Source organism: Chelonia mydas, chromosome 7 (assembly GCF_015237465.2).
Source record: "Chelonia mydas isolate rCheMyd1 chromosome 7, rCheMyd1.pri.v2, whole genome shotgun sequence".
Classification (NCBI taxonomy): Eukaryota; Metazoa; Chordata; order Testudines; family Cheloniidae; genus Chelonia; species Chelonia mydas.
The window spans coordinates 50,741,561-50,754,950 of NC_057853.1; the positions used below are offsets into that span (position 1 = coordinate 50,741,561).

Sequence of the window (13,390 nt, forward strand, 5' to 3'; positions counted from 1 at the left end):
GTCACCCTCAACTGAACTGCACTCACTAAGCAAGGGGTTTTGCTTGGTGGTGTGGGCTGTGCCTAAGAGTCACAGGCACTATTTGACTTGCCCGCTCCCCTATTTAAAGATAGAGCTTATTAGGCTCCATAGAGAGTCTTTTGTTTTGTTAAGCGACTACTAGAACTGAAATCACTAATAATCACGTCTAAGTGCTTAGACCTGCTGCAGGACAGCATTTCTGTGGAAGAGACCGTCCCGTCTGCACTCACTGTGAGGTTCCCCCACTGAGAGCTCAAATCACTGAGAGCTGGGTGTAATCTCAAGAGACTGACTCGCAGAGGTCACAATGGCAGGTGGCAGCAGAAGGTTACGGCACAGGGCCATCGGCAATGGAGTGATGGAGTGAATGGTGGTATGACAAACAGCAGCCAGAGTGAGTGGCCAGAGAAAGTGGCGAGCAGCTGGAGGAATGACCAAGGTGCCTTCACCTCTGTGCCCCCCGAGGGTGGGAGGTAAACTCATGTGAAAGCAGCTCTGAACTCTAGGTCTTCATCTTTAGGCCAAGATTTTTAAAATACATTATATGCCAAGGTCATTATCTCACATTGTTGCTATCTCAAGAGGTCATTATCTTGAGGAGTTTCTGGACTAAACATTTTTATTACATTATAATCAATTTTTACATCAGAACAGAAGAATGGCTATATTGGGTCAGACTAATGGTCCACCTAGCCCAGTACACTGTCTTCCGATAGTGGCCAATGCCAGGTGCTTCAAAGGTAATTAACAGAACAGGGCAATTATCGAGTGATCCATCCCATCGTCCACGCACAGCTTCTGACAAGCAGAGGCTCTTAGAGCATGGTGTTGCATCCCTGCCCATCCTGGCTAATAGCCATTGATGGACCTATCCTCCATGAACTTATCTAGTTCTTTTTTGAACCCTGTTATAGTTTTGGCTTTCACAACATCCCCTGGCAAAAAATTCCACTCGTTGACTGTGTGTTGTGTGAAGAAGTACATCCTTTTCACATAGTTTGTCAGCATTGACTTTGCTGATTGGTCCGGCAAACCAAGCTCCTCCACTTTTACTATATAAATCCATGGTATCATTATACTCACCTATAGAAGACTGCTGTGACGAAGTGGGGTTTTATTCATCTTGTTATGTTGCATGTGAGTCTTACTGTCCTATACTAATACTGTGTGTACCTCCGTTTCCCTGTGTACAGCACCAATATTTCAGTGGTGGGAATTGGGTGTGTGATTTTTGCTGAGGCCCTCGGGGCAGGTGAGGCTGCCCAGTGGTCTGCATGTAACCTGAGACCCAGGAGGGGTGTGTGACCAGGTCACTGCATATGTTTTTTTGATGTCAGTGGTAGGCCAGTAGATTAATTTCTAGATGTTCAGGTTATAGAAGACACATTGGCCGCATCTCTGACAACCCACATCTTAGAAGAGTTAAATCCTTGTAAATTGAACCCCAAAGAGATGGCTGCTTGTGCATTTAATGGAGCTGCAAACTTCTCTGGAAAACTTCTCTGCAAACTTCTCTGGAGTACAAGCTTTGCTCAGTGTAACTCTAAACTCTCTTATACACACTGCAGAGGCCATCTACTCCAACTAGCACTAGTACGAGCTGCAGAATCTTCAAAAGGCATTTAAAAAGCTATAAATTTTATGTCTTCATTTTACTCTTTTTTCAGCAAGAGTCCAAAAGGACTGAACATTTCAAAATATAGAATATACACTGGGAATGAAGTTCAAATTAGTTCAACCTGGGAAAACCCGCTGGCTTTCCCATGAGCGATCCTTGACTGTTGTCTTAAATTTACTGCAACCATTATTATTGGCTTTGGAAAGTATCAACCAAGATGGGACAGATCTAAGTAGTGAGGCTGGTAGATTACTTTTGCTACTAAGTTTAGAGAAGACAATCACCATTCTCTCTTGTAAGTCTACTGTTGAAACCATATGGGTCATTAAACAATGCCATCTAGGCATCTGTTACAACAGTAGTAGATCTCTGTCCAGCAATGGAAGCTACCCTTGGATCAATCAGAAAGATATCCATGGAAAATGTACTGGAAGAAGCAAAGACTTCAGTTCAGAAGTTGACTAATTAGGGCATTTATATTGACTCCTTAAATGAAGAGGACAAGAAGTGTTTGTTAAGCCATCTGAAAAAGTAAAGTACACAGACTTGATTCTTACATCTCTACAACAGCAACTTCTGGATTCTATCAACCTCTACATAGCTTTTACAGATGCCTGTCTTATAAAACACCGACAGTTGAGTAGAGTGAGGCACTACCTGCAATGGGGCTGCCATGTGCTCAAGACAGAATAGAGAATTTGAACACAGAGTGGAATATCATATGATGAATGAATGAAGATTTAACTTCAGCTTCTTCTTTATTATCACTAGTGGTTCAACCCAATTTTTGTGCTATGTTTCCTGGGATGAAAGAAGTAGAAATTCATCTCTTGCTACTCCTAGTCACAACAGCTACAGTTGAGCATTCTTTTTCCTCATTGTATAGAATTTTATGTTCTGAAAGAAGTCGCTTTCTGCATGATCATGAGCATATCATGAAGGACTGGAGGTACTGGACACATGAGATGCCACCAAAAATGAATGTACTGCATTTGAGAAATTCATTAACAGAACTGTGCAAAATTACAACAGTAAACCAAGAAGGATGTAGATATAGTATGATGTAGATATATGAGTTGATGGGTAGGGATAGCGATAGTTCAGTGGTTTGAGCATTGGTCTGCTAAACTCAGGATTGTGAGCTCAATCCTTGAGGGGGCCATTTAGGGATCTGGGGTAAAAATTGGGGATTGGTCCTGCTTTGAACAGGGGGGTTGGACTAGATGACCTCCTGAGGTCCCTTCCAACCCTGATATTCTTTCATACTAGGCTTGTGTAGTCAACTTTACTTTGTGTGGTGATTTAAAAACATGAGTTTAAGCTAATAAAACGGTAATGAAATTTTTTTCAGTTTTTACTACGGTGCCATACAGCCCACCTTCGCTCTCACGGTCTCACTCCCTCCCTCCCCCAAATTTCACTGCCTGGGGAAAACACTGGGACCCCAGGGCACAGCAAGACCAGCCGCGATCCGGCTGTAGCTCCACCCTCCGGGGAGCGGAGACGCCTGACCGGCTGGGCCCCTGCTGCTGGGGCTGAGCCGCGGGCGGGCCCTGCTGGGTCCCCGCCCCGGAACTCTCGCACCCGGGCGCTGTGCGTGCCCCTCTCGGGGGGGCCGGACCTGACCAGGCCCCGTCGCGGGGCGGGGCGGCCCAGCGGCTCCTTCCCGGGCGCGGCTCCCCACCCATACCTAGCGCGACCTCATGGCGGCTGGGCGGCTGGCGGGGCTGCAGGCGCGGCCGCTGGGCGCGGCGGAACCGCTGGCGCTGGGCTCGCTCCTGGGCCGCGTACTGCTGGTGAGCAACGTGGCGTCGCTCTGAGGCACCACGGCCCGGGACTTCGCCCAGCTCAGCGAGCTGCAGAGGCGCTACGGGCCCGGGCTGGCCGTGCTGGCCTTCCCCTGTAATCAGTTCGGCCACCAGGTACTGGCGCGGGCGGGCGGGAACAGGCCGGGCCGCTCTCTGCGTGGGGGCGGGAGGCGGCTGCTTGTAGAGCCCAGCTCGGGAGGCCCTACACCTGCTTCCTGTGCCACAGGGCTCCCGGCCGGCTGCTGCTGCCGCTTCGGCCTCCGAGCCCGGGCCCGGCTGCAGTCACTGACCGCTGCACAGAGGTCGTGGGATAGCTGTGCAGCTAGCATAGGGCGTGAGCTCTAGGGCGGTTTCAGGAGAAGGGAGTTAAATGTCTGAGCCGTCCCTCCACTGGCCCTGCTGCCTCCCCACGCCGGCGCAGTGCCCCGCAGGTCAGGTGCCCCCCAAAGGGATAAATCCCCATAACTCTTCAGAGCTGGTTCCTACATCTCAGCCTCCAGCACGTCTTCCTCCTGTCCGTTGGCCGGACTACATCCTCGCTGGCCTAGTGACTGCGATGCCGCGCTGTGTCAGTGGTGTAGAGATCCAGACCTGCCACGGCTGTGCCTACCTAGGCAGTATGATTGGAGCAGGCATAGACATGCCCGTGCTCGCTTTAGTCTAGCTAACCGGTAACAATAGTAGTGTAAACGTCGTGATGGGGCTAGCAACAAGCCTGCTGGGGATCCTGTTCTCTCTGTGTGTCTTGCTGCTAGTGTTTCCTGTGCTTGCCCGGCATTCCCATGTTCATGCACTATCACAGCAAGCCGTGGCTGAAGCTAAGTGGATTGGCTGGGGTGCTAGCTGGCATGGCGTTATCGCAGAATGTTCTTGCTTCCCGGCAATGCTGGTATCTGAGTAAAACAGCTTGGGGCTGGGGGCGGGGTAATAAAGGGTCTAAAGGGGAAGTGTTTTGACAAAGCAAACAGACCTGCAGTCTTTCTTTGTTCAGTGTTACTACTTCTTTTGGTAACACTTGCAAGTGTAACTAAGGTTCAGGGCCACAGCAGACTCTCCTTAATTGGCACTAGTTACCAGGCACTGTTGCAAAATAAACAACATTGTGAATTAGCAAATAAGATATCAAGGGCAATTTAAGTGTAAGAGAAATAAAAATTATGAAATGGGAGGTGAAAGAGACAGAGACTGTGTGTGTGTGTGCGTGCGCGCGCATGCTGGGGAAATTTCAGAAACAGTACACTGTCTCTTTAACCAAGGCACTCAGACATTCACCATTCAGACCCCTCTGCCCAGCTCTGCGGAGATGGGGTACAGAGGTGGGGGAAGGGGGACACCCTGACATCAGCACCCTCCTCCCATCCCATCCTACCTCACTCTGCACAGTCAGCAGGGTCCTGGGAGCAGCTGCAGAATGGAGCAACATGGGGCTGTGCAAGCTCTGCTATCAGCTAGGCAGCACTTAAATTTCTTCTGCAAGGTTGCCCAAGTGTAGGAACACAGGTGCTAGGAACTGAAGGCTTGTGTGGCTTTCAAATTTGTTTGCTCCAGCTCCTGCTGTTGGGTCTATGATGAAAAGTGGGTTGATCCCACTGAATTGTGGATCAGCAGTGTAAACTCTTCTTCAGTTGTATTTCCAGGGTTACTCTCTGGACTACCTCCTTCTTACTCCCTTCTCCCCAGCCCCAAAGAAATCTTCAAGCTGGAGACCCAAAGGTAACTTCCTCTGTCATTGTGCTGCAAATGGGGAACAGACTGACAGTGTCACGTCAGAGCAAGGCAGGGGTCGGCAACCTATGGCACATGTGTCGATTTTCAATGGCACGCTGCTGCCTGCCGAGTCCCAGCTGCTGGCCCCGCTCAGCCCGCTGCCAAACCCAGGCTGGGACCCCAGCAGGCAGCAGTGTGCCATTAAAAATCCTGCCCGCCCCTGCCTGCTCTTCTCCGCCCCCCCTCCCCCCCCCCCCCGGGGCAGGATGAAGAAGCTTGGTCCTGCCGGCTGCTGCTGTAGAGCAGGCAAGCTCCCCTGTTCCCCGCCTCTTCCCTCAGCATGCTGTGTTCCTGCCCCTCCTCCTCTTCCTCCCTGCCGCCGATCAGCTGATGGCCCTTGCGAGGGAGGGGGAGAAGCAGAGCCCCACGCTCACTGCTCCGGGGAGGAGACGGAGAAGAGGTGGGAACGGGGCCTTGGGGAAGGCGGGCGGAATCAGGGCATATCCCCTCCAGCCCCCTGCCATGAGCCTCTCTGGATAGGGGGCTGGGAGCACCCCCATGACCCCGCCGCATACCCCCAGCTCTCTGCCCTGACCCCTGCACCCCCCCAACACACCCAAGCCTCCTGCCCTGACCCCTGCACCCCTCCATGACCCCAGCCCTGACTCTTGCACCCCCCACACATACTCAGCCCCCCCATGCCCTGACTCCTGCACCCCCGACATTCCCACCCCCACCCCAAGCACCAAACGGGAGCTCCTGCACCCCCCCACATTCCCACCTGCACCCCTTGCACCAAATGGGAGCTGCCCAGGTAAGCACTCCACACCCAAGCCCCTCCCTCATTCTAGCTCCTGGCCAGACCCTACACCCCAACCCCCAGCTGGCTCCTTCATCCCCAGCCCTGTGCTCAGTGCACTCCCACCCTCAGCTCAGTGCAGAGAGAGAGGAAGAGAATGGGCTAGAACAAGGGAGAAGGTAGGTACCCACTCTGTGTGAGCAGGGCCGGGATCCCAGACCGGCAGCGGGCTGAGCGGGGCCGGCAGCTGGAACCCTGGCTGGCAGGAGCCGGCGGACTGAACCCGATACCGGCAGCGGGCTGAGCCCCTCAGCCCACTGCCAGTCTGGGGTCCTCCGCCGGCCCTGCTCAGCCCGCTGCCGGTCTGGGGTTCTGCCTGCCAGCCCCTTGCCAGCCAGGGTCCCGGCCACAGGCCCTGCTCAGCCTGCTGCCGGGCTAGGTGAATGAAACCGCAGGCTGGCAGCGGGCGGAGGGGGCCAGCAGCGTAAGATCAGCATTTTAATTTAATTTTAAATGAAGTTTCTTAAACATTTTGAAAACCTTGTTTACTTTACACACGACAATAGTTTACGTATATAATATATAGACTTATAGAGAGAGACCTTCTAAAAAACGTTAAAATGTATTACTGGCATGCAAAACCTTAAATTAAAGTGAATAAATGAAGACTCGGCATACCACTTCTGAAGGGTTGCTGACCCCTGGAGTAAGGTTTTCTTTTTGGTGGTGTACCTGATTCATGAACATGGTTTCATGTACTGTGCTGCAGTGTGGCAGACCCAGGCCTTGCTGATATTAGCACCACAGGAAGTCATGTTAACTAAAAGCATCCTGGCCTGACTGCCCATCTTTAGATAAGACGTGTTGCCTTTTAACTTGATGATTAGTTAGAACAGGTTTCAGAGTAGCAGCCGTGTTAGTCTGTATAAGCAAAAAGAAAAGGAGTACTTGTGGCACCTTAGAGACTAACCAATTTATTTGAGCATAAGCTTTCGTGAGCTACAGCTCTCTTCATCGGATGTTAGAACAGGACTCCTGCAAAATGGCTGCCTAGTTCTAGAAGATGGCATTCACATGAGAGACTAGTATGAGGATCAGTTTCTGACAACAGGACAAATCTTGACTAACTCCCCATTGCCAGAAGCCCCCCTGAAAGCTCATGCCCTGTGCAGCTGGCCTCCTTGCTGTTGGCTCCTAATACAGCTGTTGGGAGGAGAACTGAGAGTTTGAAGGTGGGCAGAGATAGCTAGGGGCTCCCGTGTTCTGTGCCAGAGGCATGCTTGTTTGATTCCCGTAATGGAGATGGAAGTTCTGTCTGAATACATTCCAATTGTTGATGTTTATCCTTGCACTAGATCACACTTCCTTTCTCACCTAATAGGAGAACGCTACCAATGAGGAGATTCTACTTTCGTTAAAGCATGTCCGCCCTGGCAATGGTTATGAGCCCAACTTCACCATGTTTGAGAAGTGTGATGTGAACGGGGCAAATGCTCACCCACTCTTCACTTTCCTGAAAGAGGCACTGCCTTTCCCACATGATGATCCAATGTCACTGATGACCAACCCGCAGTACATCATCTGGTCTCCAGTGTGCAGGAATGACATCTCCTGGAACTTCGAGAAATTCCTCATTGGGCGTGATGGCGTGCCTTTCAAGCGCTACAGCAGGCACTTCGAAACGATCAAGATCCAAGATGATATTGAAAAGCTCCTTCAGCATGGTCCCGTAGGAATGCTCTCAACCAAGCGAAAGTCCATGCTGAAACTTTTCTCTCTCTTCAGCTCTGCAAGTAAAATGCTATTATCCATGGAAGTTTTATTCATGAAGGTGCTTCTTCCAAATTCTTCAGGAGGAGCACTTGATGTATTCTGTAAAAATTGCATGTGAATTTTTAGCAAACTATCGCAGGGGAAGCAGCCCTGAACCTGGGTAGCTTATTGTGAGCCTTTGTGTTACCAATAAAATTACTTAAGACCAGATGTCTGTCTTTTTCTGTGTAAGGTTACTGCCTGGTTAGCCATGGGGAGTTTGGTATTTGTGTCTTATGGCTTCTTTAGTTTTGAAGGGCCATGCAGAATGGGCTGCTACATTGCACTGTCATTATTTTAAAGATTTTAATGGTCCCTTCTGGCCTTTGATCACCTTGTCTGACCTGCTTTATATTACTGGCCATTATATTCCACCCAGTAACCCCTGTACAGAGCCCAATAACGTGGGTTAGACTAAAGCATTTCAGTCCCCAGGAAACTAAACTATTGTGTGCCACAGACAGAGAACAGGTGAGGCTGAGGTGCCACCAATGCCTAAGGGCCCTGCAATGGCAGAGAAATAATATAGGGAGACATGCCCAGCCTAGCAGTACACACCCCATGCATCAGAGGAAGGCAGCCACTCCACCACCCCTCCAAGTCTCAGCCAATTGGACGTGGTAGAAAATTCCTTCCTGACCCCAATCAGATGATCAGTTTAACCTTGAGCTTGTGAGCATCCTTTGTAAAGTGATCTGCTAGCTCACTGGTGTACTGGACCCTGATTCAGAAGCTCTGCAAACACAGTGCCTGATATCAGGTTGTTTGTGCTACAGTTCAGGGCAACTGCACCTGTATTTCCCTCTGTGGCCCAGCAAGGGCACTCGCTCCAGGCTCCTCAGGAAGGTTCCTCCTTGGGAAGAGACGTCTCTCTCTGCCTCCTGACCCAGGTGTTTCCAGCCTGCACAGCTCCCTGCCTGGACTGACCTCCCCAGCAACCCTGGCTGCCTAAATCAGCCTGCTATACTTTTCTCCTCAGAGACAGTAACCACTGTAAGTACCACAGTTAGAGTACCCCACGGCTCTTTCTATGCAAGGACATTTATTTCTAAGGCAGAGGTGGGCCTTAGAACTACGGCCTGCGAGCCACTTCCAGCCTGTGGGACCATCCTGCGTGGACCTTGAAGCTCCCAGCTGGAGGCTAGCCTCTGGTCACTCCTCCGCAGCCTCACTCACCCTGCCACCAGCACTCTGGTGACAGGGCTGTGAGGTCCTGCCGGGCTGCGCGAGCTACTGGTGTAGTGTATTAAATTGCTCCCTGTAGGAATGTGCTACTTAGGAAGCACCAGGACTGGCAGCAGTAAGTAATACACCATAAGTAGCACATTCCTATGGGGAGCAATTTAATACACTACACGTGGGTAAGGAAGGCTGTGCCTCCCCAAACAACCTGGCCCTCGCCCCAATCCACTTCCCGCTCCCTGACTGCCCCCCCTCAGAATCGCCCAGCCATCCAATCCCCTCCTGTTCCTTGTCTCCTGACTGCCCCCTCCTGGGACCCCCTGCCCCTAACTGCCCCCTGGGACCCAACTCCCAGGTCCCCTGGCTGCCCCAACCCCTATCCACACCCCCCACCCCCGACAGGCCCCCCGGGACTCCCACGCCTATCCAACTGCTCCCTGTCCCCTGACCACCACCCCACAGAACCTCTGCTTCATCCAACTGTCCCCTGACCCCCCCCACCTCAGAATCTCTGCCCCATCCAACTGCACCCTGTTCCCTGTCTGCCCCTGGGACCCTCTGCCCCTTATCCAACCTCCCTGCCCCCTTACCATGCCACTCAGAGCACCAGGACTGGCAGCCGTAAGTAGCACCCCGTAAATAGCACATTCCTACTCGGAGCAATTTAATACATTATACCGGCCCGCCATACGGTTTTGGAACCCCAATGTGGCCCTCAGGCCAAAAAGTTTGCCCACCCCTGTCTGAAGGTAACAGCATTACAGAGAAAACATTCTATTAAAAAAAAAAACAAAAAAAAAACCCCTAAATGCCTACTAATCAGTGAACAGTCCTTCAAACCCCACCTAGAAATTCTCCTGTGGTTCCTCGTGCTCGGTACAAGAACCCTTATGAGTAAGTCAGTTACTCCTTTATACAGCCGGTGTCTGAACTGTTCTCCTGTAACAGGCGAGCAACAGACAAGAGGTCCCGTACCACCCTAAGGACGAAGCTTCAAAGGCTGAGCCCCTCCTGGGAATTTGCAGTCTGCCTCAGGATTCCACTTCACATGTATTGTCACCAAAGATCAGTTGTCTGCTGTGTTATTCAGCATCGGCTTCCGAAGCTCACAGTACTTTCCAGGGATAGCATTAATTCTGTTTTCCTCCCAGAGAATTTCCAGTTAATCCCACAATAACACAAACACTTTCATTTTTAATACAATGAACTCCTAAAATACTGAAAATTTTAATTGAATATGGTTTGTGCAGGATGTGCAAGAAATTGTAACATCCTGCCTCCTGTCTATGCCCTAGACAGGAGGCAGAGAACAATAAACAAAATTGAATGGGGGGCACTCTGCATCTTAAACTGGAGATCAGGGTCATATACAGCATCAAGTAGATCAACATTGTTATGTTTTGTGCACAAGGGACTTGTTAGACCACAACTTGTGGGAGAAATGGCATGGAGGAAATAACAGATAAGTACCATATCTGGTCTCTCCAACTTGGGGCTTGTGCACATGGGAAAGTTTTACTAGTAAAAGATAAGGTGTGAATTTAAACTGATATAGTTATATGGGTGTAACTCCAGTGTGGGCACTCATGCTGGTATAAGAATGGCTTTTTTCATGTTAGTGTATGTCACTTGGGAAGGGTTTTACTCTCTCATACCAGAATAAGTGTCTGTGGAGGGTATGTGAGAGTTAATCTGTTTAACTCTATTGGTAAAATTTTGGTGGGTAGACAAGTAGCTGAGTTATGTTTGTGGCTTTTTGGGGGGTTGGCTGTCACAAAAGATTTTTCTCTAAGGAAACAAACTAATGCAGGATTGGGTAATCAAGGCACAACTGACTAGGCCCATTTTTCATGGGCAATAGCATCCTGTTCCCTCTGAAGAGGGACACCATTCTTAGTCACAGTACTTTACTATTATTCCTAATCCTTGCACAAAGCTGCCCACAATGAGCTTGTTGCAAAGCCCTTGGGGTTGGGGAGGGGAGTATCCTCTCTATTGCATGCTAGCTGAGGTGTGCCAAACACAAACCAGTAGCTGTTGGCTTGGGGAAGGGAGGAGGTGGTGTACTTAAAAAAATAACACTAATTCAATTGCTACATTTCTAAATGGTTCTGCTTTCTTCAGGGAGCTTCTCTGTACTAATAAAAACTGGTTCCTTCCTCCTACATGTGGCCCAACTCTTCTATGGCACTAATAAGGTGGCGGCAGATGTGAGCGCCAATGTTCCGCTTGCATGTAGGTCTGAGTAACGGTACTTGGAGCTGAGGGTTGCAGAGCGTTTACCACACTATTACTCAAGCTTCACTCCACCCGAGGGAAAAACAGGATGTCTGTTTCACTTCTGTATGTGTAAGGGTTTCAGAGCTAGTGTATGGTTAAAAAGTTGCCTAACTTTGGTAGCGTCTTCCTCTTTCACTTAAGTCTGCCTCTTATTATAACTGATAGGAGCTGTTGGAAAGAGACATTAACTGTATTTTTGGGCTATAGGCAGCATAGAACATTTTCAAGTATAGCTTGAATAATGTGCGGGGGGAGTGTGTGTGTAAAACAATCATGTCCTGGCTTCTGCCGAATTCAGCAGCAAGAAGTGGCCGTAGTTTAGTGATAATAACAATGAAGATGAAGGCAACATAACAAGGATGTCAGTATAGATTTCCTGGCCTATTTTAAAGCCTTTCAATCAAGGGCATTTTTAAAGAGCAGGATGGTAGGAATCTGGACTGCCTGATACTAAACTCTGGGTCAAGAAATACCAACTACCAGCACCTGGGGTGCTGTACAAGTTTCAATTGTGCTCTTTTAGGAACATAATTGCTACAGTGGATCAGACCAGCGTCCATCTACTGCAGGATCCTCTTACATCAGCCAGATACTTCAGAGAAAAATCCAAAAATCCCTGTAGTGAATGTTTATGGAATAACAGGTTCATAAGGGAAATGTCTGAAACTTAAGCTATCATCAACTTCACAGGCAAAAGCATTTTCATTTGCAAAATTAAACTGGTAGTGATGGCACAAACCTGTCTCCAGACAGATGTCTGGTGCCAATAGCTTTCTGTAATTGGCAAAATAGATGAGCAAAATCTTGCTAACTTTCACAGCTGCCAAAAAAGGTTATTGTGTTAAATATTGGGGAGCCCACTGTGATTAATATGGCTTCTGGATCTGTGACTTTTCTGTGCCATCTAATGGAAGAGAAATTTTACTGCAGGGGTCTGTCTTGGTAGCAGAGCTGAGGGCAAGAGCCAGGAGGCCTTTTCTAACAGTTGCTCAAGTGTCGCCCTTAACTCCAGTCCTGTCCTTACAAAATTCCTTAACTCAAGTGTGTTGGTGCTTTTACCTCAAGAGCCTGGCCTGTCAGGGGGGATAGGCTAAAGCTTGAATCAGCACAGGTCATCAGCTGCTAACACAACCTGTAGTGTGGATGCAGGCTAGCCCCACTCAAGTCCCTTTAACCCTCCAGTGCATTCCCACAATTCCCCCGTGTGCCCAGAGAGGGCAGGCACATTCTCCTACCATTCACTGGGAAATAATTCATTCACTGGGAAAGAATTATAGGATGAATGGCGTCTGGCTAGAGACGACTGTGTAGGCGCCAAAGCAGTTCAGGTATTAGGTCTCGTGCTAGAGCTAATCCCCAGAAGCCTTAGTACACGTGGGTGCAGACCCAGTGTGGGCACAGGAGTTCAAGTGTTATCTCACAGCATGGCCATGCTAATTGAGCTCAGCCTATTCAAGAGGAGGAATGTGTGTAGATAACTCGGTTAACGTCTTGCAGCCAGACCCTGAGAGTCACACTTAGAAAACAGGAACCTCTGAGCTGGTTAGGAGAGCAAAAGTTGGTTCAGTTCTGTTCCTGCAATGTAAGAGGAAACCCTAAGTTAGATTATAGGGACGCATACAATTAGGTAAGACTAGGGGGAGCCTACTGTCTTGCGTTTCATAGCACACCCCAGGGGCTTCTTGCACCCTTCCACAGCCCCCCCCCCCCCCCCAAGCTCCCTGTGGGCCACCGTCCCATCCCCCTCTGGTGCAGGGTCTCTGTGCAACTCCCAGTCCTCCTTCATGACAGGGTTGCTGTGTGTTCTCCATTCCCTACATTTCCCCCCCATTCTAGGGGCTCTGTGTCCCTCTCATCCCCCTTCCTGATACCATTATCCCCCTGCTCAGAGCTAGCTCTGCATGCCCTAGTCCTGGGTCTCCCGTTCTCCCACCCACCAGGGTCTTTTGTGCCCCCTATTCCACCTTCCCCCATACCAGGGATCCCCATTCTCCCTTCCACTACTTGGCAGGGACTCCGCTCTCTTCTCCAATTACCATTCTTATTTATTCTCTCACCTTTGTCATCCTCTGGTCCAGGGGTAGCAATTCTGATAGATGGGGTATACCTGTGTCCACCCCACACAGCACTGGAAGAGGTTAAGATGGCCAGGTGGGTCAAATA

The 13,390-nt window shown here is 49.8% G+C and overlaps 1 protein-coding gene across 2 annotated transcripts; it reads left to right on the forward strand.

Moving 5' to 3' along the window:
- Positions 1–3,056: 3,056 nt before the first annotated feature.
- On the forward strand, positions 3,057–7,936 carry GPX1 (glutathione peroxidase 1). Of its 2 annotated transcripts, none has more exons than XM_037904981.2 (2): positions 3,057–3,561; positions 7,335–7,936. In XM_037904981.2, the coding sequence occupies exons 1-2, from the start codon at positions 3,343–3,345 to the stop codon at positions 7,842–7,844; spliced, it is 729 nt and encodes a 242-aa protein (XP_037760909.1). In that variant the 5' UTR covers positions 3,057–3,342; the 3' UTR covers positions 7,845–7,936. The 2 variants fall into 2 exon arrangements, with proteins under 2 accessions (XP_037760909.1, XP_037760910.1); XM_037904982.2 differs by having other exon boundaries at positions 3,231–3,435.
- Positions 7,937–13,390: the final 5,454 nt, after the last annotated feature.

Bases quoted from the DNA above. Each gene is read 5' to 3' on its own strand.
- GPX1 (XM_037904982.2), top strand. From the start codon at position 3,343: ATGGCGGCTGGGCGGCTGGCGGGGCTGCAGGCGCGGCCGCTGGGCGCG. The intron at 3,436-7,334 runs GTGAGCAACGTG...CTCACCTAATAG, and splicing joins TCCTGGGCCGCGTACTGCTG to GAGAACGCTACCAATGAGGA.